Consider the following 26,766-nt stretch of genomic DNA (forward strand, 5'->3'; position numbering starts at 1 on the left):
GGACTTTATTAGCAGAATAACATGGGATATGCATGCACTCTCCATGCATGGGTACACTTAACAAAATCAATATCAAAATTGGCCTGCATAAGGTAGTGACGTTTAGTCCAGATAGTTCTATATGTCAAGCAAAGGAACATTTAGAATTTGTCGATGTGTTTAATAGACAATGTCTTGGTGCTCTAGAGATAGACATTTTGTGGATTATGTTTTATTGTTATGCAAAAAATATATATATATTTATGTTGGCAAATCAGTAGCAAAATGGTTACTATGTGGTTCCTGTGGAAATGGGCATTTGTAATTTGATAGTGACTCCAATTAATGAACTAGTACTTGTTGCAATGAAGTTTGGTCCTTAATCCATTAAAACCAAGCATGAGTACTTGCATTAGTGTTGCTACCCCTCATATTCTGCATATTACTCCCTTGCCACCCCCTAAAAAATTTTTTAGATCCGCCCCTGGATCTGTTCTGTTGTCACTATCAAAGATTGTCAAGACACACTGGCCACCTAGTGAACACACACACACACACACACACACACACACACAAACACACATACACACCAGAGATACAGTGTCCTCAAAACAAGACATTTATTTCCAATACAAGCTCCAAAAGCGCTCAACTCTGAGTTCATTTGTCACCTGACACTCACGCTATGATTGATTCACGCTATGGCAGTGATGAGCAAATGTGGAAGAGAGACTCAGACTCTGAGAGTGCGCACAAACTGTTATCAACGCGCAGAGTGCAGACTTATGGCAAGCCACGAGTCTCAGAATAACGCAATAGTTTTAACACGTGTACATCTAAAATGCCGTATTTTGCAGCGTTCTAAACAAAAATAGTTTAAACCGCCGTATTGGGCTGTGTTTAGTGTATGTGAAAAGCGGCACTATTTTTTTTAATGTAGTATAATGAGCCCAGCCTGCTTGTTTTCACAGCCAGTAAAGTTTGAGGTGTTCTCACCCAATCATATATATATATATACACATACAACAGTTAGTTCCGGTCCTTGAATCTGATTTGACGAGAGACATTCCATTAACTGTGTGTATCACTCCGCTTGTGTTCCTGCCGTTCTAAACTATAATGTAAAAGTAGTGCATATGTGTTAAGAGCTACGTATCTGTCTCTTAACATTTAATTTTGTGACATTACATATTTTAGCCAGCAGGTGGAGGCAAAAACCATTTTTGTGTGTAATATGACCCAGTTGGTGAGGTGAAGTGAGTCAGCATCAGTCAGTGTCATTCATCAGCACTCCGTGATCGCTCGTATTACTACTACACTACTAAAGCTAGGAAATATCTTTAAACGTCTTTAACAACTTCAGCATTAAGGCTCATCATAGCTGAGAGACACAACAGACTGATTAATTACACAAACACAAGGTGCTTACCTCTTACCAGAGTTTTCACTTTGGAGAGGATGTGCTGTTTATATATATAGATCAGTGGATATTACCTGTAAGTAATGTATTCATCTTATTAATGATTGTTATTGATAACATCAGTACTGTTTGTAGTTTTCTCTAAACTCAGAACAGTTTGGATGGGAGAGTTTTGTGATATTATATAAATAATTATATTAAATAAATTTAAAAAATGATAAATAATATACACTTGTTCATGTGGGTTTTTTCCTGTTGGTAGTTCATTATTATTTTTAATCATTATGAACATATTAAACAAGACAAATAGAATGAAGATTTATTGTATTATTAATATAATTAGTAATATACCATGAATGAATATATATATATATATATATATATATATATATATATATATATATATATATATATATATATATACAGGTGCATCTCAATAAATTAGAATGTCGTGGTAAAGTTCATTTATTTCAGTAATTCAACTCAAATTGTGAAACTCGTGTATTAAATAAATTCATTGCACACAGACTGAAGTAGTTTAAGTCTTTGGTTCTTTTAATTGTGATGATTTTGGCTCACATTTAACAAAACCCCACCAATTCACTAACTCAAAAAATTAGAATACATCATAAGACCAATAAAAAAAACATTTTTAGTGAATTGTTGGCCTTCTGGAAAGTATGTTCATTTACTGTGTATGTACTCAATACTTGGTAGGGGCTCCTTTTGCTTTAATTACTGCCTCAATTCGGCGTGGCATGGAGGTGATCAGTTTGTGGCACTGCTGAGGTGGTATGGAATCCCAGGTTTCTTTGACAGTGGCCTTCAGCTCATCTGCATTTTTTGGTCTCTTGTTTCTCATTTTCCTCTTGACAATACCCCATAGATTCTCTATGGGGTTCAGGTCTGGTGAGTTTGCTGGCCAGTCAAGCACACCAACACCATGGTCATTTAACCAACTTTTGGTGCTTTTGGCAGTGTGGGCAGGTGCCAAATCCTGCTGGAAAATGAAATCAGCATCTTTAAAATGCTGGTCAGCAGAAGGAAGCATGAAGTGCTCCAAAATTTCTTGGTAAACGGGTGCAGTGACTTTGGTTTTCAAAAAACACAATGGACCAACACCAGCAGATGACATTGCACCCCAAATCATCACAGACTGTGGAAACTTAACACTGGACTTCAAGCAACTTGTGCTATGAGCTTCTCCACCCTTCCTCCAGACTCTAGGACCTTGGTTTCCAAATGAAATACAAAACTTGCTCTCATCTGAAAAGAGGACTTTGGAACACTGGGCAACAGTCCAGTTCTTCTTCTCCTTAGCCCAGGTAAGACGCCTCTGATGTTGTCTGTGGTTCAGGAGTGGCTTAACAAGAGGAATATGACAACTGTAGCCAAATTCCTTGACATGTTTGTGTGTGGTGGCTATTGATGCCTTGACCCCAGCCTCAGTCCATTCCTTGTGAAGTTCACCCAAATTCTTGAATCGATTTTGCTTGACAATCATAAGGCTGCGGTTCTCTTGGTTGGTTGTGCATCTTTTTCTTCCACACTTTTTCCTTCCACTCAACTTTCTGTTAACATGCTTGGATACAGCACTCTGTGAACAGCCAGCTTCTTTGGCAATGAATGTTTGTGGCTTACCCTCCTTGTGAAGGGTGTCAATGATTGTCTTCTGGACAACTGTCAGATCAGCAGTCTTCCCCATGATTGTGTAGCCTAGTGAACCAAACTGAGAGACCATTTTGAAGGCTCAGGAAACCTTTGCAGGTGTTTTGAGCTGATTAGCTGATTGGCATGTCACCATATTCTAATTTTTTGAGATAGTGAATTGGTGGGTTTTTGTTAAATGTGAGCCAAAATCATCACAATTAAAAGAACCAAAGACTTAAACTACTTCAGTCTGTGTGCACTGAATTTATTTAATACACAAGTTTCACAATTTGAGTTGAATTACTGAAATAAATGAACTTTTCCACGACATTCTAATTTATTGAGATGCACCTGTATATATATATATATATATATATATATATATATATATATATATATATATATATATATATATATATATATATAGCAGATGCTGTTCTTCTCACCACAATTGTACAGAGCAGTTATCTGAGTTACCGTAGACTCTGTCAGTTCGAACCAGTCTGGCCATTCACTGTTTCTCCGTTATATATATGTGTGTGTTTTAAAAAACAAATTATAATAACATATAGTGAGCTAAATTTATGATTTGTAATGAATTGCTGCTTTTTACCCCATTAATTAATCTTAATGCACCAATGTTTTCTTCTCTTTTTCTGAGGTGACATTTTGAACTCAGAAAACTGTACACAGAGGAAATTATAATAAGATGTATTATTCAAATAATGGGATATCACCACTGATCTATATACATGTTTATCAACAAATTAGTCTCCATGTCTGGCTTATGGAAGTAATTTGTCTTTTGTCCCTTTAATAAGTTCATAAGTTAATAAGTTTTATAAGATACGACGGTGGTAGGTCTGATCAATGACAATGATGAAACGGCCTACAGAGAGGAGGTGCTCACTCTGACACGCTGGTGTCAGGAGCACAACCTCTCCCTCAACGTCAGCAAGACAAAGAAGCTTGTGGTGGACTTCAGGAGAAAAGACAGAGAACACAGTCCCATCACCATCAATGGAACACCGGTGGAGAGAGTCAGCAGCTTCAAGTTCCTCGGTGTCCATATCACTGAGGGACTCACATGGTCCGTCCACACTGAGGCCGTTGTGAAGAAGGCTCATCAGTGCCTCTTTTCCTGAGATGGCTGAGGAAGTTTGGAATGAACCGCCACATCCTCACACGGTTCTACACCAGCACTGTAGAGAGCATCCTGACTGGCTGCATCACTGCCTGGTACGGCAATAGCACCGCCCACAACCACAAAGCCCTGCAAAGGGTGGTGCGAACTGCCAGACACATCATCGGAGGTGAGCTTCCCTCCCTCCAGGACATTCGTATATACCAGGCGGTATGTGAAAAAAGCTCGGAGGGTCATCAGAGACTCCAGCCACCCAAGCCATGGGCTGCTCTCACTGCTACCATCAGGCAGGCGGTATTGGAGCATCAGGACCTGTACCAGCTGACTTCATGACAGCTTCTTCCCCCAAGCAATCAGACTTCTGAACTCTTGATCTCTCACGATCAATATACATCAGCACTGCACTTTATTAATCTTATTATCTCACACTGGACTGTCTTAAATTATATTCTCTCTTAACAACACACTGGCAACTGACTATCAACCGACAGCCTGAATGTCAATACAGTACAATACAAATATATACAATATATTTTATATATACTATATATACTATTTTTATTTTATAATGTGTATTCTATATTGTGTGTATGTGTATTCTATATTGTGTGTATTGTATACTGTACAATATTCTATATTGTGTGTATCATATACTGTATATTGTACATTATTATTTGTATATTGTGTTGTGTGTAATTATGTGTATATTAGATATGCAAATTGTGATGTGTGAATCTGTTTATTGTAAATTGGTATATGTCTCATCTATGTCTCATCACTGTCATGAATGCTATGTTGCTTGGAACTGCACCCAAGACTTTCACCCACTATTGCACTTGTGTATATAGTTGTGTGAAAATAAAAGTGAAGTGAAGTGAAGTTCAGAGTCTAGGAGCTCAAATTAATAATGCACTGAAGTGTTTTGCTGATCATATTATTTATGGCCGCGTTCGAATCTCCTGCCTCTGTGAGTTTTTTATTTTTATTTTTTATCTTGCATACTTCTGCCGTTCGATCTAATAATAACACTTATTTTAATCTGTACAGTGATGCCAGCATCATTTAGTAAGTTTACATTTAATGGGGAGCAAAATATTGAGTCAGGAGCATGATTTTCGGAATCAACGGATTTACCATCGGTCATTCACATCTGGTGTAAAATGGAAGGTCTCAATTTAACATGAAAACCAGTTGAACCATACACCGGCAGCAACGCAAAATGAAGTTTCTTTTGGCCATATTGATTTGTTTGACTTAAATGAGCAATTGGCAGAAATAACCTGCAGCAGTGAATTGGTCTGGCCTGACTCAGTTTATCATTGATTGGGTGAGAATACCTCAAACTTTACTGGCTGTGAAAATCAGCAGGCGGGGCTCATTATCCTATTCATTATTTTTATCTGTTTGCCATTTCTTTTTCCTCTATAGAGGTTCAGCAGTTTATCAGTACTGAGAATTACTGTCTGCTGCCTTGTGTTTCACAGAAACCTGGCTGAGTGAAGCTATTCCAGACAGCACGTTACATCTGCCAGGCTTCCAGCTGTTCAGAGCGGATCGCATCGCGGAGTTAACGGGGAAACGAGAGGCGGTGGAACATGCTTTTACATCAATGAAAGTTGGTGTACAGATGTAACAGCGTTAAAGAGGATGTGCTGTCCTAATTTGGAATTGCTCTTTATTAACTGTAAGCCTTTCTACTTGCTGCGGGAGTTTTCCTCGTTTATTCTGGTAAGTGTGTATATCGCGCCAAATGCGTGTTTGAATGCGGCGCTGCAACAGCTGGCTGATCAAATTACAGACGTGGAACAACAATACCCAGACTCAGTTATTATTATTCTTGGGGATTTTAACAAAGCAAATCTCACATGTGAACTGCCCAAATACAAACAGCACATTACATGCCCCACCAGAGACAGGAACATACTGGATCACTGCTACACAACAATAAAAGATGCATATTGCTCTATCCCTAGAGCAGCTTTGGTACTCTCTGATCAATGTCTGGTTCATCTTCTTCCAACCTACAGGCAGAAATTAAAATCAACCATGCCAGTAATAAGGACTGTAAAGAGATGGACCAATGAAGCAGAGCGGGAACTACAAGCCTGCTTCGATTGCATGGACTGGAGTGTTTTTGAGGCTGCAGCCACAGACTTGGACGAGCTCACAGATACTGTTACATCATATATCAGTTTCTGTGAGGATATGTGCATTCCTACTAGGACTTATTTAAAGTTCAACAACGACAAACCGTGGTTTACAGCAGAGCTCAGGCAGCTTTGTCAGGCCAAAGAGGATGCTTACAGGGGTGGGGATAAAGTCTTGTACAATCAGGTCAGGAACACACTGAACAAGGAAATCAGAGTGACTAAAAGAAGATACTCTGAGAAGCTGAAAAACAGGTTTTCAGCTAACGATCCTGCATCAGTGTGGAGTGGCATGAAACAACTCACAAATTACAGGACTCCTACCCCCAACACTGTGGTGGACCAACAACTGGCTGACGACCTTAATGTGTTCTACTGCAAATTTGAAAGGCCCAGTCTCACACCCCACATCCACCTCTGACCTTCACTTCACACAAACACCAACACCTCCTGCAACCCCCCTCCTCGCCCCTCCTGCTACTCAACCTGCACTTAAGATCTGTGAAGATGATGTGAGCCGCGGCTTTCGGAAACAAAAGACGAAGAAAACTTCAGGCCCAGATGGCGTCTCACTAGCGTGTCTTTGATCCCGTGCTAGCCAGCTGGCCCCCATCTTCACACAGATCTTCAATAGATCACTGGAGCAGTGTGAAGTCCTATGCTGCTTCAAACGCTCAATCATTATTCCTGTCCCAAAGAAACCAAAAATCACAGGACTTAATGACTTCAGACCTGTCACCCTGACATCTGTGGTCATGAAATCATTTGAGAGACTGGTGTTGGCCCACCTGAAGAACATCACTGGACCCTTTCTAGATCCCCTTCAATTTGCTTATTGAGCAAACAGGTCTGTGGATGATGCAGTCAACATGGGATTGCATCAAATCCTGCAACATCTGGACAGACCAGGGACATATGCAAGGATCCTTTTTGTGGACTTCAGTTCGGCTTTCAACACCATCATCCCAGCTATACTCCAGAATAAATTACACCAACTCTCTGTTCCCGTGTCTATCTGTCAGTGGATTACCAGCTTTCTGAAAGACAGGCAGTAGCTTGTGAGACAGGGGAAACTCACTTCCAGCACCTGTACAATCAGCACTGGTGCCTCCCAGGGATGTGTGCTCTCCCCACTACTCTTCTCCCTGTACACCAATGAGTGCATCGCCAAGGACCCTCTGTCAAGCTCCTGAAGTTTGCAGATGACACCACTGTCATCGGCCTCATCCGAGATGATGATGAATCTGCATGCAGAAGGGAGGTTTAACAGCTGGCTGTCTGGTGCAGTCAAAACAACCTTGAGCTGAACATGCTCAAAACGGTGGAGATGACTGTGGACTTTAGGAGGAACACCCCAACACTGAACCCCCTCACCATTCTAAACAGCACTGTGACAGCAGTGGAGTCATTCAGGTTCCTGGGCACTACCATCTCACAGGACCTGAAGTGGGAGACACACATTGACTCCATTGTGAAAAAGGCCCAGCAGAGGTTGTACTTCCTTCGTCAGCTGATGAAGTTCAACCTGCCACAGGCGCTGCTGATACAGTTCTACTCAGCGGTCATTGAGTCTGTCCTCTGCACTTCAATAACTGTCTGCTATCGTTCAGCTATGAAATCAGACATCAGAAGACTACAAAGGACAATTCGGACTGCTGAGAGGATTATTGATTGCCCCCTTCAAGAACTATACACTTCCAGAGTGAGGGAAAAGGCTGGAAAAATCACTCTGGACCCCACTCACCCTGCCCATTACCTTTTTGAACTGTTTTTTCACTCAGGCTATCCATCTCATGAACAGTTAAATTGCCCCATTGAGCAATAAATATGTGCAATACACAGTTTAGTCTTTTTTATATTTATCCAACACATCCAACCTCTTCTGCCATTTCATTCCTCTGCAAAAAAAAAAAAAGAAAAAGAAAAACATTTGCACTGTACATAACAGATTTGTATTTGCACTGTGCATAACAGATAACAGATTTGTATTAGATTGCACTACGTATGTGTATGTGTGTATGTATGTATGTATATGTGTGTCTAAGTGTGTATGTACGTATGTGTATAACTATTTAAATGTTTTTATTATTATCTATGTCTTGCTGCTGTTTTTGTATTGTTTTTGTATTGTTGTACAGTGGAAGCTCTAGTCACCAAGACAAATTCCTTGTAAGCATACTTGGCAATAAAGCTGATTCTGATTCTGATTAAGGCTCCAGAAAATTGACACCTCAAAATTAATACACTTTCAATAATTGTATCTGATGACAACATCACGTGGGCCACAAAAAGATAGTTTGTGGGCCAGATGCGGCCCACTGGCCGCCAGTTGAGTACCATGGGTGTAGTGTGTTAAGACTGTATGTGTGTGACAGCGGGGATGTGGTCAAGCGTCCGTCTGGAGAGAGAGAAAGCGGTAAGGGTGCTTACACCTGAGCCAGATTATGTCTAACACCTGTCTCTAATTCCAGTGAGCATGGGGAGAGCGGCATATAAATGGCCACGCCACCAGCAGACAGGCAGAGAGAGTCTGGCACAAGGGAGCCTACAGTGCTCGTGGAAGCTGATGTGTTTATGTTCGTGAAGCTAATGTGTTTATGTTTGTGAAGCTAATGAGTTTGAGTGCCTATGTGCCTCTGAGACTGTTGAGTTTGTGAAGCTGTAAAGCATTGAAGTGGCCAATTAAAAGCCTTACCTGAGTCTGGAAAAACCTTCTTCCCTGTGTCCTCCTTTCCCTTCTACCTTCACACTGGTGCCGAAAACCTGGGTTTGAAGTTGGAGGAAGTACACCCCATGGAGTCCTCGCAGTTGGCAGAGATCCTCCAGTCCCTCATCGGCCTACACCAGTCCCACCAACAATCCCAGCTTGAGCTTCGCCAAGACCAAGATCGCCAGTTCTTCGAGATCCTACGAGCTCAAGCAGAGGACCGGCATGCAATCCAGAGCCTCCTCAGCCAGGAGAGAGGGGCTGGCCGTGTGACCAGTGGGCGGCAAGGCTCCTCCCGTTGCTGTCCAGGGAAGCCCGGCTTGCTGCTCAACAACTGTTGGCGGCTAACCTCCTGGCTTATGAGGACCTGAAGAAGTCCATCCTGCAGCAGGTGGGCCGCAGTCCAGAGCAGTACCACCAGCTCTTTCGATCCATGAACTGGAGAGGACCAGCCGCCCATTTGCTGTCTCCCAATGGCTCCGAGACGCATGCCGGAAATGGCTTCTGGGGGGGGGTGGCTCCCCGGTCTGAGTCGGGCGGTGGGGATATATGGCAGCGGGGGCGTGGTTGAGTGTCCGTCCGGAGAGAGAGAAAGCGGTAAGGGCGCTTACACCTGAGCTAGATTATGTCTAACACCTGTCTCTAATTCCAGTGAGCATGTGGAGAGCGGCATATAAACGGCCATGCCACCAGCAGAGAGGCAGTGAGAGTCTGGCACAAGGAAGCCTACAGTGCTCGTGGAAGCTGATGTGTTTACGTTCGTGAAGCTAATGAGTTTGAATGCCTACTTTCCTCCGGGACTGTTGAGTTTGTGAAGCTGTAAAGCATTGAAGTGGCCGATTAAAAGCCTTACCTGTAGTCTGGAGTCTGGAAAAACCTGCTTCCCTGTGTCCTCCTTTCCCTTCTACCTTCACAATGTGCTTTTTCCATGCAGACAACCCGGGTTCGATTCTCCCTTTTGTTCCACTTTTCCCCATCCTGTTTCCTATCTCCACTCTTAATATTTCCTGTAATACTATTATAATTCACTTATTTTTATTCTTTATTCTGTTTTGTTATTATTTCTGTCTTGTTGTTGTATTGTTTGTGCACTGGAAGCTTCTGTCACCAAGTCAAATTCCTTGTATGTGTAAGCATACTTGGCAATAAAGCCACGAGGAGGTTAACACAACGTGACTCTTCCCACCCTAGCAACCAGGCCAGTCGGTTGCTTAGGAAGCCTGATTGGAGTCACTCAGCACGCCTTGGATTCGAACTTACGACTCCAGGTGTGGTAGTCAGCATCTTTACTTGCTGAGCTACCCAGGCCCAGAAGCCATAGTTTTAATGCAGTTAACCAAAGTGTTAATACAGTAATATGGTGTTAATATAGTAATCATGTTTAATAGTTTGGTTACTATGCTTTTACTACAAAATACCATGTTGATACTATGTTACTGTAGTAAAACCATAATAAATGTTTTGTAAGGGAAGGTTAGGGTTAGGTTTAGGTTTAGGAGTAGGGGTTGGTCTGTGGGACTGTGGGAAATAAACACAATAAACACACTGCAGTGATGCCAATATACTGTATTTTGGTATGTAATTAGGGGTGTAAATAGTATCAGCCACAATTTGCATCGGCGTGTCAATAGCTTCTAACACTATTTGCTCTTAGTGCAAAGAAGATGCTTTTTGTTGCTATTTAAATAGCACCCATCTCTATTCACACAGTGCAAATCTGCCTCTGCCTTTTAAACCGCTATAGATATAAACATCAGGACGCTTTTGTCAGGAGTTTATAATACTTTCAGACTTGGCCCTGTTGTAATTGCACCTCAAATCCCATAAGGCTGTTCTGTGTCCCCAGGTGATTCTATCTCTGCAGGTTGCCATGGTAACTGGCGGCCGTGCTCAAGGTTCGTTGACTTGAAGCACAGTGGCTGCATTGTCCTTCCTTATATAGCCTGAGAGAACTCAGTGTGTGTGTGTGTGTGTGTGTGTGTCTGTGGCTTGGCTGGTGTCAGGTGTGGAAGAATTTGACATTTCACATGAGTACAGAACCACCTATGACAACTGAGTCTATAAATGTATCACCTATTTCTCAAAACAGGTGCAAAATTTAAAATTTAAACATTAATCAGTGGTGTTTGCTAAGACAAGCATCACTATCAAATAGTTCACCCAAAAATTTTAATTCTCTCATCATTTACTCGCCCTCATGCAATTCCAGATGTGTATGATTTTTTTCCTTCTGCTAAACACAAACAAAGATTTTTCTTCAAGTGAATGGTGACCAAAACTTTGAAGCTCCAAAAAGCACATAAAGGCAGCATAAAAGTTATCCAATCCAGTGGTTTAATCCATGTCTTCTGAAGCGATCTAATCGGTTTTAAGTGAGAACAGACCAAAAATAACTCCTTTTTCACTATAGATCATGGCATCAGCAGTCTACTTGGTGATCATGATTTCAAGCTCAATTACACTTCCTAGCGCCATCTAGTGCTCTGCACATGTGTCAAACAATAGGAAGTGTAATTGAGCTTGAAATTATGATCATTTCTAGAAACTGCAATGGCAAGATGCACAATAACAAGGGAGCTATATTTTGGTGTGCTTTGACCTGATCTCGATTAGATTGCTTCAGAAAACATGGATTACTCTACTGGAGTCAAATGGATAACTTTTTTGCTGCCTTTATGTGCTTTTTGGAGCTTCAAAGTTTGGTCACCATTCACTTGCATTATATGGATCTACAGAGCTGAGATATTCTTCTACAAATCTTCATTTGTGTTTTGCAGAAGAAAGAAAGTCATACACATCTGGGATGGCGTGAGGGTGAGTAAATAATTTTCATTTTTGGGTAAACTATTCCTTTAACACGCCAATATTTAACACTTACAGCCAATTCAAAGAACGGTGTGATGTAATTCAGAACAAAATCTTGCCAAAAGAAGGTGTTTTTTGAGTTGGTTGGTGATTCAAAGAGCTTGCAAGTGTGAACTTTCAGGGAAAAAAAATTAAATATCTTCAAACTGCCATTGTCCATGTCATTGGAGTGTGTGACCCGGTGATCCACCTCGATGCACACATTTTTTCCAGTTAATTTCTTCATACTGTTGAGATCAGTCAACATTAACATCCAGGAGTGCAGAGTTGCCAAACTGGTGCAAACTTAACCACATCTGTACGATCATTCACATAGATACTTTTTCCAAGACCATATCATGTGATATTTTTAGATTAGTCTAGAAAAGGAACCGAATATACTGGAATAGTCTTAAATGCCCATTTACTCAGTTGCTTGATATTCTGTTTCATTTACATGTTTGTCTGCAGCCTGTAAGCCATTTACATTTCTGCCTGAACTTTCCACCTGTCTGACACCCTTTAGCATTTGTCTTTCTTAAGAAATATTAAAATAAAACAAAACTTTCTCATGATCTTACATGAATTCTTTTCACAAAATTAATTATAAAATACTATAAAAGAGGATAACCGGTGCATATTATGACCACATTTAGCATGTTAGCATTAGCATTAGTGACATGGATGCAGAATGTAAACATGACAAATTACTCATTATTTACTGCATATTGTTCTAATTCATCAAGTGGTTAAAACAGCTTCTTTTAGTGATCTCATGTAGATTCTAGTCATAGAATGAGGCATATAATAAATTATAACACCTTGTATTGTCACATTGGTTCATGTGTTACATGTATTGACAATCCCAGATTGTCAGTGTGCTTTCAGACTTCAGTGCTTCTTCCCTTTATTTTCATGTTTTTTCCTAAAGGTTTATGTAACAGTTCTTGCAACTGTGTTACAAAGTGTTTTAAAGACTGTCTGTCGTGGATATGTCCCTGTTCTTTTAAATAATTCCTGATGTTGTGTGTACTTTTCCTGTTTACCTCTATGTGAATGTGCTGCCATGTATAATGAGACATATTACATGAGCGTTTTGTGCCTGTGTCTCGTCTGATTTTGATAGGAAATGATTGAAAGAGGGAGAGAAATATACATAGATCTACTTGGGTGATTAAGAAAGATAAAGAGGGTGTAAATGCAGGATGCAGGCGAGGCTTACATATAGTGGCTTAAAGACAGAAGGAAAAAAACATCAAGAGAGACCAGTGAGTACCACAGGGATGGTGCGATTTATGAGAGAAAACATTTCTTAGGTTTGTGTGCTGTAATCCTGACTGTTAATCTCAATAAATACACAGTACTTCTTTAAGAGCCCTAGACTGTGTGCATGTGTGTGTGTTTCTGTGTACGCTTTTATGCTATCGCATATTTCTCCAGATGGAAGCACTTAAAAGCTTCGTCTCTAGAGGGAGAAAGATCTGTTTCCAGGTTTCCTCTTTTGAAAAACATATTCTTACTTCCATGAATAATTGAGATGTAGTTCCCTTTGCTGTCCAGTAGAGTCTTTAAAGCAACAGATTTAGCGAAAACAACTGAAAAATGAGAAATCAACTGTTTACTAATCATCATTTAAATGTGCTTTTTATCATTATGAAATTAGAACACAGAAAAAAAAAAACTTTTTGTCCTTTGATAAATCCCTGCGCGCTATCGGTCCAGACCTATTTTTGACATTTTCTGCCAATTAATTTGCAATTATGTCTTCATTAAGCGTTTAGTGGAACACACCTCAAAGGCAAATAAGAGGGCATACTTTTTTTCTTTCTATCTTTCTACCCCATATGGACTAAATCACAAACCAGGTGGTTTGTGTTCCGATTTCACATCACACATGTTCTTTCACTGCGCCTCACTTTGTTTGCAGCTGATACCATTTTAAGCTAAACAGGAGTACAATCTATCGTAATAGTGATACATTAAAGTAATATAACATATAACTGATGTCACTTAAAGGGATAGTTCACTTAAAAATGAAAATTCAGTCATTTTTGACTCACCCCTGTGTTGTTATGACCCTATATGGCTTTCTTTCTTTCTTTTTTTTTAACAGAAATGTGCTCAGTGATGTCATACAATGGCAGTTTATGGTGACCACCTCTTCAAGCTTCAGAAGAACACAAAAGTATAATTCAGAAGTCTAATAAATTATTCCATGAGTCTCATGATTGTTATGAAAGCATAAGATAAGGTTTGGTGAGAAACAAAATGAAATCTAATGTATTATTTAGTAAAAATGTTCACTGACCGTTGATCTCCTGTGCACGTTCATCATAGGACATGAAAGCAACAGTTAACACAGCCCCCTCATGACATTGGGGCATTCAAGCGAAAACGTATTTGTTTATCTAAAAACAGGTCTGCCACAGCAATAGTGACAAAAGAACACAGCACAGCTGTACAAAAAACAGAGAACAGAACTTACTATACATGTCTGAAGAGTTTGTAGTTGAAGAATTGTTGCATTTCTATGCCCAGCCTTATTTTTTATTTTATTTTATTTTTTGGACCGGTGCCAGTTCACAGTGGACGGAGTTACCCACGCAATGCCAACAATAGAAAACAAGCTATCGTTAGAATGTACCGTCGCTCGTCACTGCTGGTTAAGACAAAAACTCTGATTACCATAGAAAAGATACCTTTTATCACGTGTTGCTTGTCATCAGGTTAGGACACGGTGTGACTGTGACTATGTTTCTGTTTGATTTCTGAGTACTCCGTTCAAAAAAATAAGGCTGGGCATAGAAATGCATCAATTCTTTGATTACAAACTCTTCAGACATGTTTAATCATTTCTGTCCTCTGTTTTGTGTGCAGCTGTGTTGTGTTCTGTTGTGGCTATCACTGTGGAGGACCTGTCTTTGTGGAGGACCCCTTACACCAATGTCGCCAGGGGGCTGCGTGAACTGTTGCTCTCGTGCCCTATCATGAATGCACACAGGAGATCAACGGTCATTGAAAATTTTCCACAAAATAATACATTAGATTTCGGTTTGTTTCTCACCAAACTTATCGTATGCTTTCATAACAATCATGAGTCTCATGGAATAATTTATTAGACATCTGAATTATACTTGAAGAGGTGGTCACTATAAACAGCCTTTGTATGACATCACTGAGAACAACATTTATTTAATTTTTTTTACAATTTCTCCCTTTGTGTTAAGAAAAAGAAAGAAAGTCATATAGGGTTATAACTACACAAGGGTGAGTAAACAATAACTGAATTTTCATTTTTGGGTGAACTAATCCTTTAAACTCTATGAAGCCATGTTGTTTCAACCCCTTTCTTCGGTGGAGCACAAAAGGAGATGTTAGGCAGAATGACAGCCTCAGTCTCCATTCACTTTCATTATATTAAAAAAGATGAAATTTAAGTAAATGGCAGCTGAGGCTGTCATTCTGCTCCTTTCCTTTTGTGTTCCACTGAAGTCATATGTGTTTGGAATGACATGAGAGTGAGTAAATGATGACAGAATTTTCATTTTTGGTTGAACTATCCTTATATTCTAGCTCAATATGCAGAGTCAATAAGACATTTGTAGGTTCATTTTAAAAGTGTAAACACTGTGGCTCTGTCAAAACATTGTTCTATTTGACCAACCCAATGTTGCAACAATGGCTCAAGAAATGCACTGCAAACCCTAATGCTTAAAATAATTAATTGTTTTGAGTAGGTAAAAATTTAATCATACGAATTAGTTCAAATAAATTAAACTTAATCAGAGTAATCAGAACTTTTTCTTTTGAGTTTACGAAACTGACACCTTTTAAGTAACCTGAAATGTTTTACTTATTTTAGTTTAATGAACTTGTCTCTTTAAATTTACAGGAACTTAAATTGAACGGAAACTGGGCAGGGAATTTGTATTTCCCAGTATGCTTTGCATGGCACTCGACAGGGAGAGTAAATGTTAAAAGTAAGTGTTATATATTGTGTCTTTGTGCAAGATGAATTTAAAGGGGGAGACTTGTTAGTGTTTAATATTATGTTAAAGTTTTTTTTAACCATTACCATTTTGATAAAAGGTGGAGCTTGAGCTTAGGTTGAGGACAGGTACTAATTAAGATTGTTCTAATTAAAACATAGTGTTTCCAGTTAGCATGCATTAAGCATGCTAGCATTCACTGTACTAGCTAGTTAGGTTCCCCCTACTTGAAGTATGTAAGTTAGTTGAGCTTACATGGTAATTTTAAGTTCAGCCAATGAGTTAGTTTTAAAGTTATGTGCCATTAACATGCACAAGTTAGCTTACTCAATATTTTAAGTTAAGAGCAATTAACATGCTTGTGTAGTACAAAATAAAAAAAAATGATGTAACTGACTGTCTCACATTTTTTGTGTTCTGGCAACTTATTAGGGTTTACAGTGTGGTATGAGTTTGGGCCAGACATGGGGAGTGATCGGGAGACCTATTTGAGAATGTCATCATATGGTGAGGCGAGTGAAGTTGATAGTGGTATTAATAAATTTCAATGTTTGATTTTAAAAGCATTTTTGTTTACTTCTGTACGATAAACAAAGCTGATCCTGTGTTGGGTTGCCACTTGATGTCAAATTTCCCACAGATCTGGGTCCTGAAGCAAAACCAACAAGTCTCATGACAACACGTAATAATTTGTGTGAGATGGCAAAATCGTAAGAAAACAAAAAGGTACAACTTTTAGACCAACTAATCAACAAACAGAATTTCAAATCAATACAATATAGGCATCACATTTTAGTTAGCCTCTTATCCAACACTTTATTTTAAGAAAGAAAACATCTGTGAATAAATTCGGCTACTCATTTCATATTTATTAATGCAATACAAATGATTGACGTACAGTAAGTCAGTAACCTATAAAACACTTCCCTCATCTCATTCCATACCCTGATGTTTTCTTTTTTCCGTGTTAAAGAAAAGTAATTTTAGTTTAAGGCTAGGGCTAGGGGTTAAACTCAAGAGAACTCGTAATAGCATTGTTCGTTTTAACGATTTTGACATCTCGTTCTAATATCACAAATTCTCAAGAGACCGGGTCGAGCAAAACTAGTTGTGGAGTATTTCAGCACCATGGACAGTTCTGCTGTACAGCAATTCACTGCAAGCAAACTGTATTATTCTTGATTGGCTCATTTGCCAGAAACCAGATGCATGGACTGCCAGTTTTACACCCCCATTTCTGTCTCTCTCTCTCTCTGGTTCTGGACTGTGTGCAGATGTTCTCTGATGAGAGCAGATTTGTTCTTTTCCCCCCACGTTCACTACACAGCACGGCTGCGCTGTCACTGGCTGCCTCCTCTGCAGCCTCGCTCTGATTGGTTGGCAGTAGTCTCTGTGCACCCTGATGCACTGCATACAGCTTTGAAAAGCACTTTAGCGGCATGACAGTGTACAAATGATGTTCCACTGTTAGTCAATTAAGCAACATTTCTTAACAAATTGCTGTGATGCAGAATGTAGAAACACTATATTAAATCCTAGAAGAACTATTTCTGAAAACAATTGAAGTTTTGCTCATACTGAAACTGATAAAATAGGATGCAGCATTATTCGGGATGTTTTGATGAGAGTGTAGAATTATTTTGACAATTCGATCTCCTCTACTGGTGAGGTCTTACAGACTTGGTTCATGCAGATGTTAAAACAGCAGCATCCATCAGCAACAGACACAACCATCTGGGCTTGAAAACCACCCTTGGCCTTTTGAAACTATATTTTTCCTGGTTTTCTGCATCATGTCAATGTATTCAAAACATCCTAAAGGAATGTGTGCAGGATTTGGAACCAATAATTTTTTTTTTTAAATAGTTATGGAATCAAATTAGATACTGGATAAACTGATTTAACATTCTTTATGAGAGGACTTCAGAGCTTGTATATGTATGTATTTACAGCTGATGTGGCACTGCATGCTGCATGTGTGCTATCGCCCTGTTTTTTCTGTATAATCACTTGTCTATAAAATACATTTTAGGCATTTATATCTTAATTTGGAACAAATCCTAAAGGATCCTAATGGGATCAAATAAGAAAACAGAATGAAATAAAATGCTACTGGATAAACTGAAAATGTGGTTCTCGCTCTTGGTGGGGCGCATGGTGAGTTGTGCGTGGATGACGCAGAGAATAGCGTGAAGCCTCCACACGCGCTAGGTCTCCGTGGTAATGCGCTCAACAAGCCACGTGATAAGATGCGCGGATTGACGGCCTCAGACGCGGAGGCAACTGAGATTCGTCCTCAGCCACCCAGATCGAGGCAAGTCACTATGCCTCCATGAGGACCTAGAGCGCATTGGGAATTGAGCGTGCCAAATTGGGGAGAAAAAGGATAGAAAATCCACAAAAAAAAAACAAAAAAAAAAACTCTGTTTTTTGTATTTTAATAACGTCATTCTACAGAGCTATAGATCTATATTCATCATGAATATATTTTTTAAATTCTTTCTGATGTTCTACATGGCCATTTTATCGTATTGGATACCACAATAGTCCTATGAACAACTATGTGCTCTAAAAACCCTAGATTTTGTGTTATGTTGGAACCCTTTTTAAAAATCCCCATTAGGATAGGTTCAAAATTATGACAGAAATTCCAATAGGAATCCATACAGAATATTGGAACCACAATCTTAATATTTTCTTGACAGTCTTAATCGCTTTCTCTATGTCAGTATGTTTATTGTACCTAGAGACCGTGGTGATGAAGTGACAAAAAATGTTTCCCAGCGCATACAAAACAGAAGCAATAAGGTGATTATTCCGCAGTGGTCCTGCTCAATTCACACATTAATCGCAATGGAAATCAGAGAGAGAGAGAGAGAGAGAGAGAGAGAGAGAGAGAGAGAGAGAGAGAGAGAGAGGGGGGGGGGGGGGGGGGGTTCACAGAGGCTTTCAGTGGGTTCTGAGTTGGCAGTATCGCGTTTGATGGTTCTGTCGCACAGAACGGATACACAATTCCCTTCACACATTAATCGACGGCATTTCTTCGTTAACACTTTAACTATGTTATGTATCGGTAATTACTATACTATAGTATCACTATAGTACGACCTGGCGTTGGAATATGGGCACTGCGGAGCTGTCAAACTATTTTTTGATCGCGCGCGGTGATCACCATGGCAATAATTTCGCGTCAGAACAATAACGCGACGTTTGCTGCTGTATGGAGAGCGCGTGAGAGCGTGCTGTGTGTTAAATAGTGACCACCCCTAGATAGTGTGAATGTATATGTGTGTATATGTTTGGTTTTGTGTCCATACGTTTCTATACTGAGGAAAATGGCGAGGCGCGGTTGAACACAAGTGTGCGCGTCTGCGCGGGTCTCTCCGCTCGTGTTCGAGGTCTGCTCCGGAGTGTCATTAGGTGAAGCGGCACCGACTGTTGCGCATCCTGTCAGTGGAAACCCACCGTGGATTGGAGGTTCCGCATAGTGAGGAGGTCCCCCGCCTTGCACAGAGAGAGACCACCCGGATTTTGCAGAGGAATGCCTCAACACGGAGGGAAGCATCTTCAAGTTGCGTCGATACGGGTATTGGAGAAGTGCAGTGGGCGACTGTATAGGCTGACTCTGCACGCAACAGTTTTGGGCCTGGACCGCGGCCAGTCGTGACTTTTGTCTGGCGACACAAACACGCGCCCGACCGCGTCAGGGTTGCGTTTGGACGCGTGCCCTAGGCGCAACAGCTGCAAGTTGGTGCCAGCTGCAAGACCTCTCTTGAGTGCTATCTATCTATCTAGACTCGTGCTGTGATAGATATCTTCAACATCTTCATTGTTACTTGAGAAACAACACAAACATCAAAAGAGACTCAATTTGATCAACTCCAACCCACAGTGGCTGGAGGTGTGTAAGCACTAGTCAGGATGCAGGTCTCATTTGCTTGTACGGAGCACAATCTCAAGAGCCGCAGCGAGGACCGCCTGTGTGGCCTGCGAACTGCACCTCCACCAGGGGGCAGCAGCGGGGGAGGTGGAGGAGGAGAAAGAGGGAGCGGACAGGGAGGAAATGTCAATTATGCAACTCAGAGCGCTGTCATATCACGGGACGCGATGGGGTCCCGCCCCCTGCCTCACGGCCACGCCCACATGAAGGAGGCTATTGGACGGCACAGTAGCATGAAATACAGGTAAGGAGAAAAAGGGCGTGGCTAGACAGGTGAAGGAGTGTGGGCCTATGTGCGTGGGTGAATCTCACGAAAAAATGTCTAGGTTATATTTTCAAAGAAATTCTATTTTGCATACAGAAGAGAAGCCATTAAAGGAATAGTTTACCCAAAATTTTTAATTCTGTAATTATTTTATGACCTTCAAGTCATTTCAAAGCCATATGACTTTCTTTCTTCTGCGGAAAACAAAAGGATATATTTAAAAATATTGTAAAAAATGAAGCGATTGCTTATTTCCATAAAATAGCAGTGTGTGTGCTATTGTGTGTGCTAATGAAAATGAGTTTCTTTGACATGACATTAAAATGTGGTCTCTACTGAAATACTGTGTGTGGGAAGAACCTAAATGAATTGAGTTAACTTAACTTAAATTCAAATTCTGTTCAAATTACTCTGTTGAACCTTGATGCTAGCTATAACAGCAAACACATTAGTATATTACATATATATTTTTGAAATGTATAGCAAGTATGGTGTTGCTGAGAGTTACAGATCCCCGAACAATCATTATACTGATAATCTTTCAGTATTTGCTTCATTATATCTTCAACACACAGTGTTGTTTCTACCGTAATGCGCCCAACCTCGTCCTAACCATTAGCTCCACTCTTCTCCACAATGGTAACCTCCAACAAAATTCATTAATTGTCTTGAAAACAATGCCACAATGCAGGAAAACAACAACAACAGCTTAATGGTCCTAGACTTTTCTTTCTTTAATCCAAATATATATTTTTATTCATTTTGGTTTTGGGGTGAAATATGACTCGGGCTGAACATGTTCTTGACAAATATCATGAGATTTCTCTGTATGTTAACGCCACCTGTTGGGGAGCCCCTTCCAGGACTGGGTTATTCCATGCTGAATGATGTTTTATAACTTTTTTAAAGATTAATGAGGGCCCTCTTACAGCCACTTTAATCCTCTCTCTCTCTCTCTCTCTCTCTCTCTCTCTCTCTCTCTCTCTCTGTGTGTGTGTGTGTGTGTGTGTGTGTGTGTGTGTGTATGTGTGTGTGTTATGAGTGAGTTGAATGAGTGTCAAACGGAATGTCAAAGGGGCAGCGAGTGACCTCCATTGAGAATACCGTGCCTGTGTTTGTTTATGGCTAGTTCACCTTATTGCTTCAATGGTGAAAACATTTGAATGTTAAAAGTTATGAGAATAAATTAGATACACTATGATAAACTCTCATTATGTTACAGTATTAGCTATCGCCCAAGACGTGCAACCTTCCAAAAGTGATCATACTCGCTTAATTATTTAACAGTATCCTATCCTTTAGCCTGTTTTATTTTTCAAATGTTAAAATACTAAATTCTGGTCAGAGTTATAAGTAAGCCATTTGTAGGTTGACTTCCTGAAGTGTAAACACTGTGACTCTGTGGCTATTTTGTAGTTTATTTGTTTGTTTGAGCGGTACATGTCAACTTCTGGCTCAGCCGATGCCGTTAGTTTGGGACAGAACTACCTATTTGGTTGAGCAATAGAGGGCGGGGGCGGAGTGGTAGGATTGTTTAGGAAACCTGGTTGGAAATAATCATTTGTGTACTTGTGTTATTTGGTTCGGCTAGTGGAACAGAAATCACACAGTTTTATTTGTGTGCGTTATCTAGATGTCAGGTTAATACTGCAGACTGTGGTTACGCAACACATACACACACATTTTTCACAGTTAGACAATCCATGTTGTCTATTAGGTCTTTAAAGGTCATTTTTCCCTGTCAGAGAGATGCTATTCTTAGAACATGGGGTTTTACAGATGTATCCATTAAAACATTGGTGTAAGAGTGTGTGTGTTAGGGTTGCCACGGTGTACGGTGTTACTGGTTTTACTTGGTACAAGGGACAACACCGGTGTGAAATTTTATACTGGGTAAAAGGGGGAAACATTATGAATGGAACTTCCAATATTAATACAATAGCCTAACAAATAGACTAGCCTTAAATAAAGAATAGTTGCCTAATGAAGAGTTTGCAACCCATGATAAATTAACCTAAATAACGCATTGAAAGCCAGATGTTCTTTACCAACATGTCAAATTACACAGGTAGCAAAGTACGCACACTGACAGAAGATGTTTAATTGCAGGTAGTGAACATAATGTGCATGGTGGGTAACTAAGATGTCTCGGATTCGTAATCACACAAGAAATGCTGTTAGACACATAGACACGTGCTTGAAGAAACACACTTTGTTATATATTTAAGAACAGATGACAGAAACGCAGTCTATGCGAATGTCTGACACGATGTTTGTTCGGAGGCGTGCAGTCTTGTTGAACACGCATATGTAAAGGGTTCTCACTTTTTCTTTTCTTCAGTCTTCTGAATTTGTTTTTGCAAGAATAGTATCGTCTATGAGAATGCTGCAAATTACCTCAGACCATCTCAGCTCAGGAGTTGCTTTGAGTTCAGTCCGCTTTATTTCCACAGAACAGTTGCAACACACTCTCACGGCAAAATCATCAGGATTCGTATGACTATTCTAAATTTGGCTAATTCGTATGATATCATGCAACTGCACTCGTTTGAATTCCTATGACTTTCACTACAGCCAATGACGTCGATGGACATCGTTTCTATCTAATACTCGACACTTACTTGCTTCTGTCACACACAACAGCTTCCTATCATGTTTACACACTCTACTGATTGATTAAGTTTATATAAGGGGTTTAGGTAAGGGCATTATATTAATAAGTATGTCCTTAATGCCTTGTGCTCTGAACTCACGCTTACTTCCGCATTAGACATCTTGGAATTTGCATGTGATGAAGTCATACAAGTTTATGCAAACAACATCGTGCAATACCATACTGTGGCAAGGAGGAGGGCGGGGCCGGGCTGTGATGATGCACGCCCGGCCCCTAATCAGGCTAATCAAGCCCACGAGAGGGATAAAGGCGGCCGGAGGTGGCAGTTCGGGAGAGAGAGAGCTACAGGCAGCTTTCCTGTATGTGTGTGTGTGTGTTAAATGTCTTTTGCATTAAGTTAATCATTAAATGATTATTTATATTGTCAAGCCGGTTCTCGCCTCCTCCTTTCCATTGAACCCTGTTGCATTGGTGCCAAAACCTGGGAAGGAGGAGGGATGCGCCATAGTAGAGTCCTCGCCACTACCATCCACCCCAAAGGAGCAGCCGCGGCCATCCGCTGGGGGACTGAGAAGCCCGGCCGCCTGAAAGCGGAGGAACGACTGCCGACTGCGAGGGGAGAAGGGGCTCCCTACTGACTGCCTGCAGCGGTCGGGCTGCTGCCAGTGGCAGAGGAGACCCCTACCGGCCGCTAGAACGTGGCGGGGTCAAAGATAAGACCGGCGTCCGCGAGCGGGGAGGGGCTCATTGCCAACCGCCTGGAGCAGGAGACCCGCTGCCAGGGGTCTTTAAGTTAATCATTAAATGATTATTTATATTGTCAAGCCGGTTCTCGCCTCCTCCTTTCCCTTTTACCCCGTTACACATACGAAATAGCCAACTCATAAATTATGTATGACTTTTCATGAGATCGGGTTGACAGTTCGTTGTGAGAGCAACTCTGCAGGGTCACTTTATATCTAGCCTATACATCTGTGATTAAATAATAAAATAATACAAAAACACGTTCACCTCAAACCATGATTTATATTTCAGTGATTATTATCATCATTATAATTATTATGTTTACATTTAGAATTGTTTTTAGATCTTAATTTGTATTATAAGACGGATACTTGTGTGACGCTAAATGGAAAGGTGGTTATATATGATTTTATTTATTTATTTGACCACTTTGTTATTTTAATTGCTTTTTTGTTTAGTTTGAATAGCAATTTGAAGTTTTTTCATTTTTTAAATAATTTTCAATGCAAAATCACTAAAGCAAGAATATTCACCAATCCCTCAGCCGGGGGGTTGACATATGTAATTGGATAATAATATATATATTTTTAAATAAAAATATAGTGAACATATTTCTTGCAAATCGCCCAGCCCTAGGAGGGAACAAAACAAATGTATTCACACACATTCCAAGTCATTACCCTTCTGAAGCAGCAAAACTGGGTCCTGGGATGAAAGGTAATAAAACACCAACATTCAACCATCAACAACCCACAATAAGTGATGTATTTGCTCAGACAATGAAATCCTCGACCGGTAGCCCATGATGGAGAGAATGCACGGATGTAGTAGGTTTGTTGCCAAAGAAATGTTGCCCTTCACAACTGTTGAAAAGCCATCTTTCAAAAAGTTGAACAACACACATTTTAATCGCACTTCATTTTTTCTGTTTCATTTGAAATTTAAGTAAAAATAAATACAAATAAAGGTCAAAGTTTGAAATCAAGCTGCCTTGCGTTATTGTGTAGGCTACTGCTTAATGAAAATTACCCCATAGTACCACCTAGTGTCCAACCAGCGGTAATACTGGTTTGAAAGTGAACCGTGCAGTGTGAAAATTATGATATCGTGGCAAGTCTAGTGTGTGTGTGTGTGTGTGTGTGTGTGTGTGTGTGTGTGTGTGTGTGTGTATGAGTGTTATACTAGTCTCATTCTCAGATGGCACGTCCACTGACCATTTATGTACCATCTGATGTGTATTGCACTCAAAACTAAAGGGATGCACAATATACTGTATAGGTGACTATATTGGTATTTGCCATAATTCCCTTTTTTTTACTATTATTATTATTGATCTGATTAGGCCAATATTAAAAGCAATTAATATCAGGGCTTGTTTTTGTCACAGTTTTTATTTTACCCCATAGTGACAGTCTACGTGTGCATTTCATTCAGAAGTGATCATTCCTAAGCCCTATTCCCCTTGAAGACTGTCCACTGTGTGAGCTTTGGAGGGCTGGAAAGTGTGGTAATTAGAAAGTCATTTTTATTGAAAATTCTGTTTGGAACGACCTTACAGCATGGCTACCATGAATCATGATTGTTCTCCCTTAGAAGTGCCCTCTGAAAGCATCGTTTATGCCGTTTGGAACGCACGGTAAATTTGTCTGTGCAAACATGTCTGCAGACTGCTGTGCCAATATTTAAATCAGTTACCACTTTGTTGTAAATCAGTCTATTAGAGAGACCCACCCAAGGGGGTGGGGCTCTACAGACATGGTGACCAGGGGCAGAGGCTCTCTGCCCAAGGAAGACGCAGTTTACCGAAAGGGAAACAATTTTGCGGAAGATACATCACACGGGGTTACCTACGGGGAACCAGCGCAGGTGGAGCACCTACCCCAGTACTGGGCCTAGTTAGCACACGTACTGTGCCAGCAGGGAGTTTCTCCGCAAACCCACCTGCCACAGGGCTAAGGAGGAAGTCATCCAGGGTCCACAACTTTGTGAATACGACTGGGAGTCAAAGCGCACGTCTTCACCTCGGAGAGGGGAAAGGCGCTATGCGCAAGCGGTACACCCAGCTAGCTGTCCCGGAACTTACCTGCTCATACCTGACAACACACGGGATGAGACCGGCTCAACCCGGAGATTGTAAAACCTCGCAAAGGTGTTGGGTGTTGCTAGACCCGCTGCTCTGCAGATGTCTGCTAAAGAGGCACCATTGGTCAGGGGCCAGGAGGCCGCCACACTCCTAGTTGAGTGGGCTCGCAGCCCCAAGGGGGACGGCATGTCCTGGGCGTGATATGCCATTGCGATGGCGTCAATGACCCAGTGGGCGATCCTCTGTTTGGAGACAGCGCTCCCTTTCCGCTGTCCGCCAAAGCAGACAAAGAGCTGCTCAGAGCTTCTAAAGCTCTGCGTGCGATCCAAATAGATGCGCAAAGCATGCACCGGACACAGCAACGCCAAGGCTGGGTCTGCCTCCTCCTGGGGCAGCGCTTGCAGGTTCACCACCTGATCCCTAAACGGGGTCGTGGGAACCTTGTGCACATAGCCCGGTTGGGGTCTCAGGATCACATGAGAGTAGCCCGGACCGAACTCCAGGCACATTTCGCTGACAGAGAACGCCTGCAGGTCTCCTACCCTCTTGATGGTTGTGAGCGCTGTCAGGAGGGCAGTCTTAAAGGAGAGTGCCTTTAGCTCAACTGACTCCAGGAGCTCAAAGGGGGCTCCCCGCAGGACCACGGAGAGATCCCATGAGGGAATGAGGCACGGTCTGGGGGATTCAACCTCCTAGCGAATCTCAGGAACCTGATGATCAAGTCATGTTTCTCCAAATACTTACTGTCTACTGCATCGTGATATAGCGGCTACATACACCTTCAAGGTGGAGGGGGACAGCCGCCCCTCCAGCCTCTCCTGCAGGAAGGAAAGCACCGATCCGACTGCGCATCTCTGGGGGTCCTCACGTCGGGAAGAACACCACTTCAAGGCATACAGGCGCCTCGTGGAGGGGGCTCTAGCCTGAGTGATCATGTCTACCACGTGGGTGGTAGGCCACTTAGGTCTTCCGCGTCCCGTCTAGGGGCCAGACGTGGAGATTCCAGAGGTCTGGTCGTGGGTGCCAGATGGTGCCCCATCCCTGAGAAAGAAGATTCTTCCTCAGGGGAATTCACCGCGGGGGGGGGGGCTGACGCGAGGAGCTTGAGGTCTGAGAACCAAGTCTGGGTGGGCCAGTAAGGTGCTACTAGGAAGACCTGCTCCTCATTCTCCCTGACTTTGCACAGGGTCTGTGTGAGTAGGCTCACTGGGGGAAATGCATACTTGCGTATTCCCGGGGG

At 41.3% G+C, this 26,766-nt stretch overlaps 1 protein-coding gene across 1 annotated transcript in view; it reads left to right on the forward strand.

Annotated features, from left to right (window-relative positions):
• Positions 1–19,801: 19,801 nt before the first annotated feature.
• Positions 19,802–26,766, forward strand: part of LOC127426215 (voltage-gated potassium channel subunit beta-3-like) — a 57,611-nt gene continuing 50,646 nt past the window's right edge. Inside the window, exon 1 of the mRNA XM_051672882.1 lies at positions 19,802–20,064. Within this exon, the coding sequence (XP_051528842.1) occupies positions 19,802–20,064 (263 nt within the window). The remainder of the gene's footprint in view (positions 20,065–26,766) is intronic.

This window comes from Myxocyprinus asiaticus, chromosome 3 (assembly GCF_019703515.2).
Source record: "Myxocyprinus asiaticus isolate MX2 ecotype Aquarium Trade chromosome 3, UBuf_Myxa_2, whole genome shotgun sequence".
Taxonomy (NCBI): domain Eukaryota; kingdom Metazoa; phylum Chordata; class Actinopteri; order Cypriniformes; family Catostomidae; genus Myxocyprinus; species Myxocyprinus asiaticus.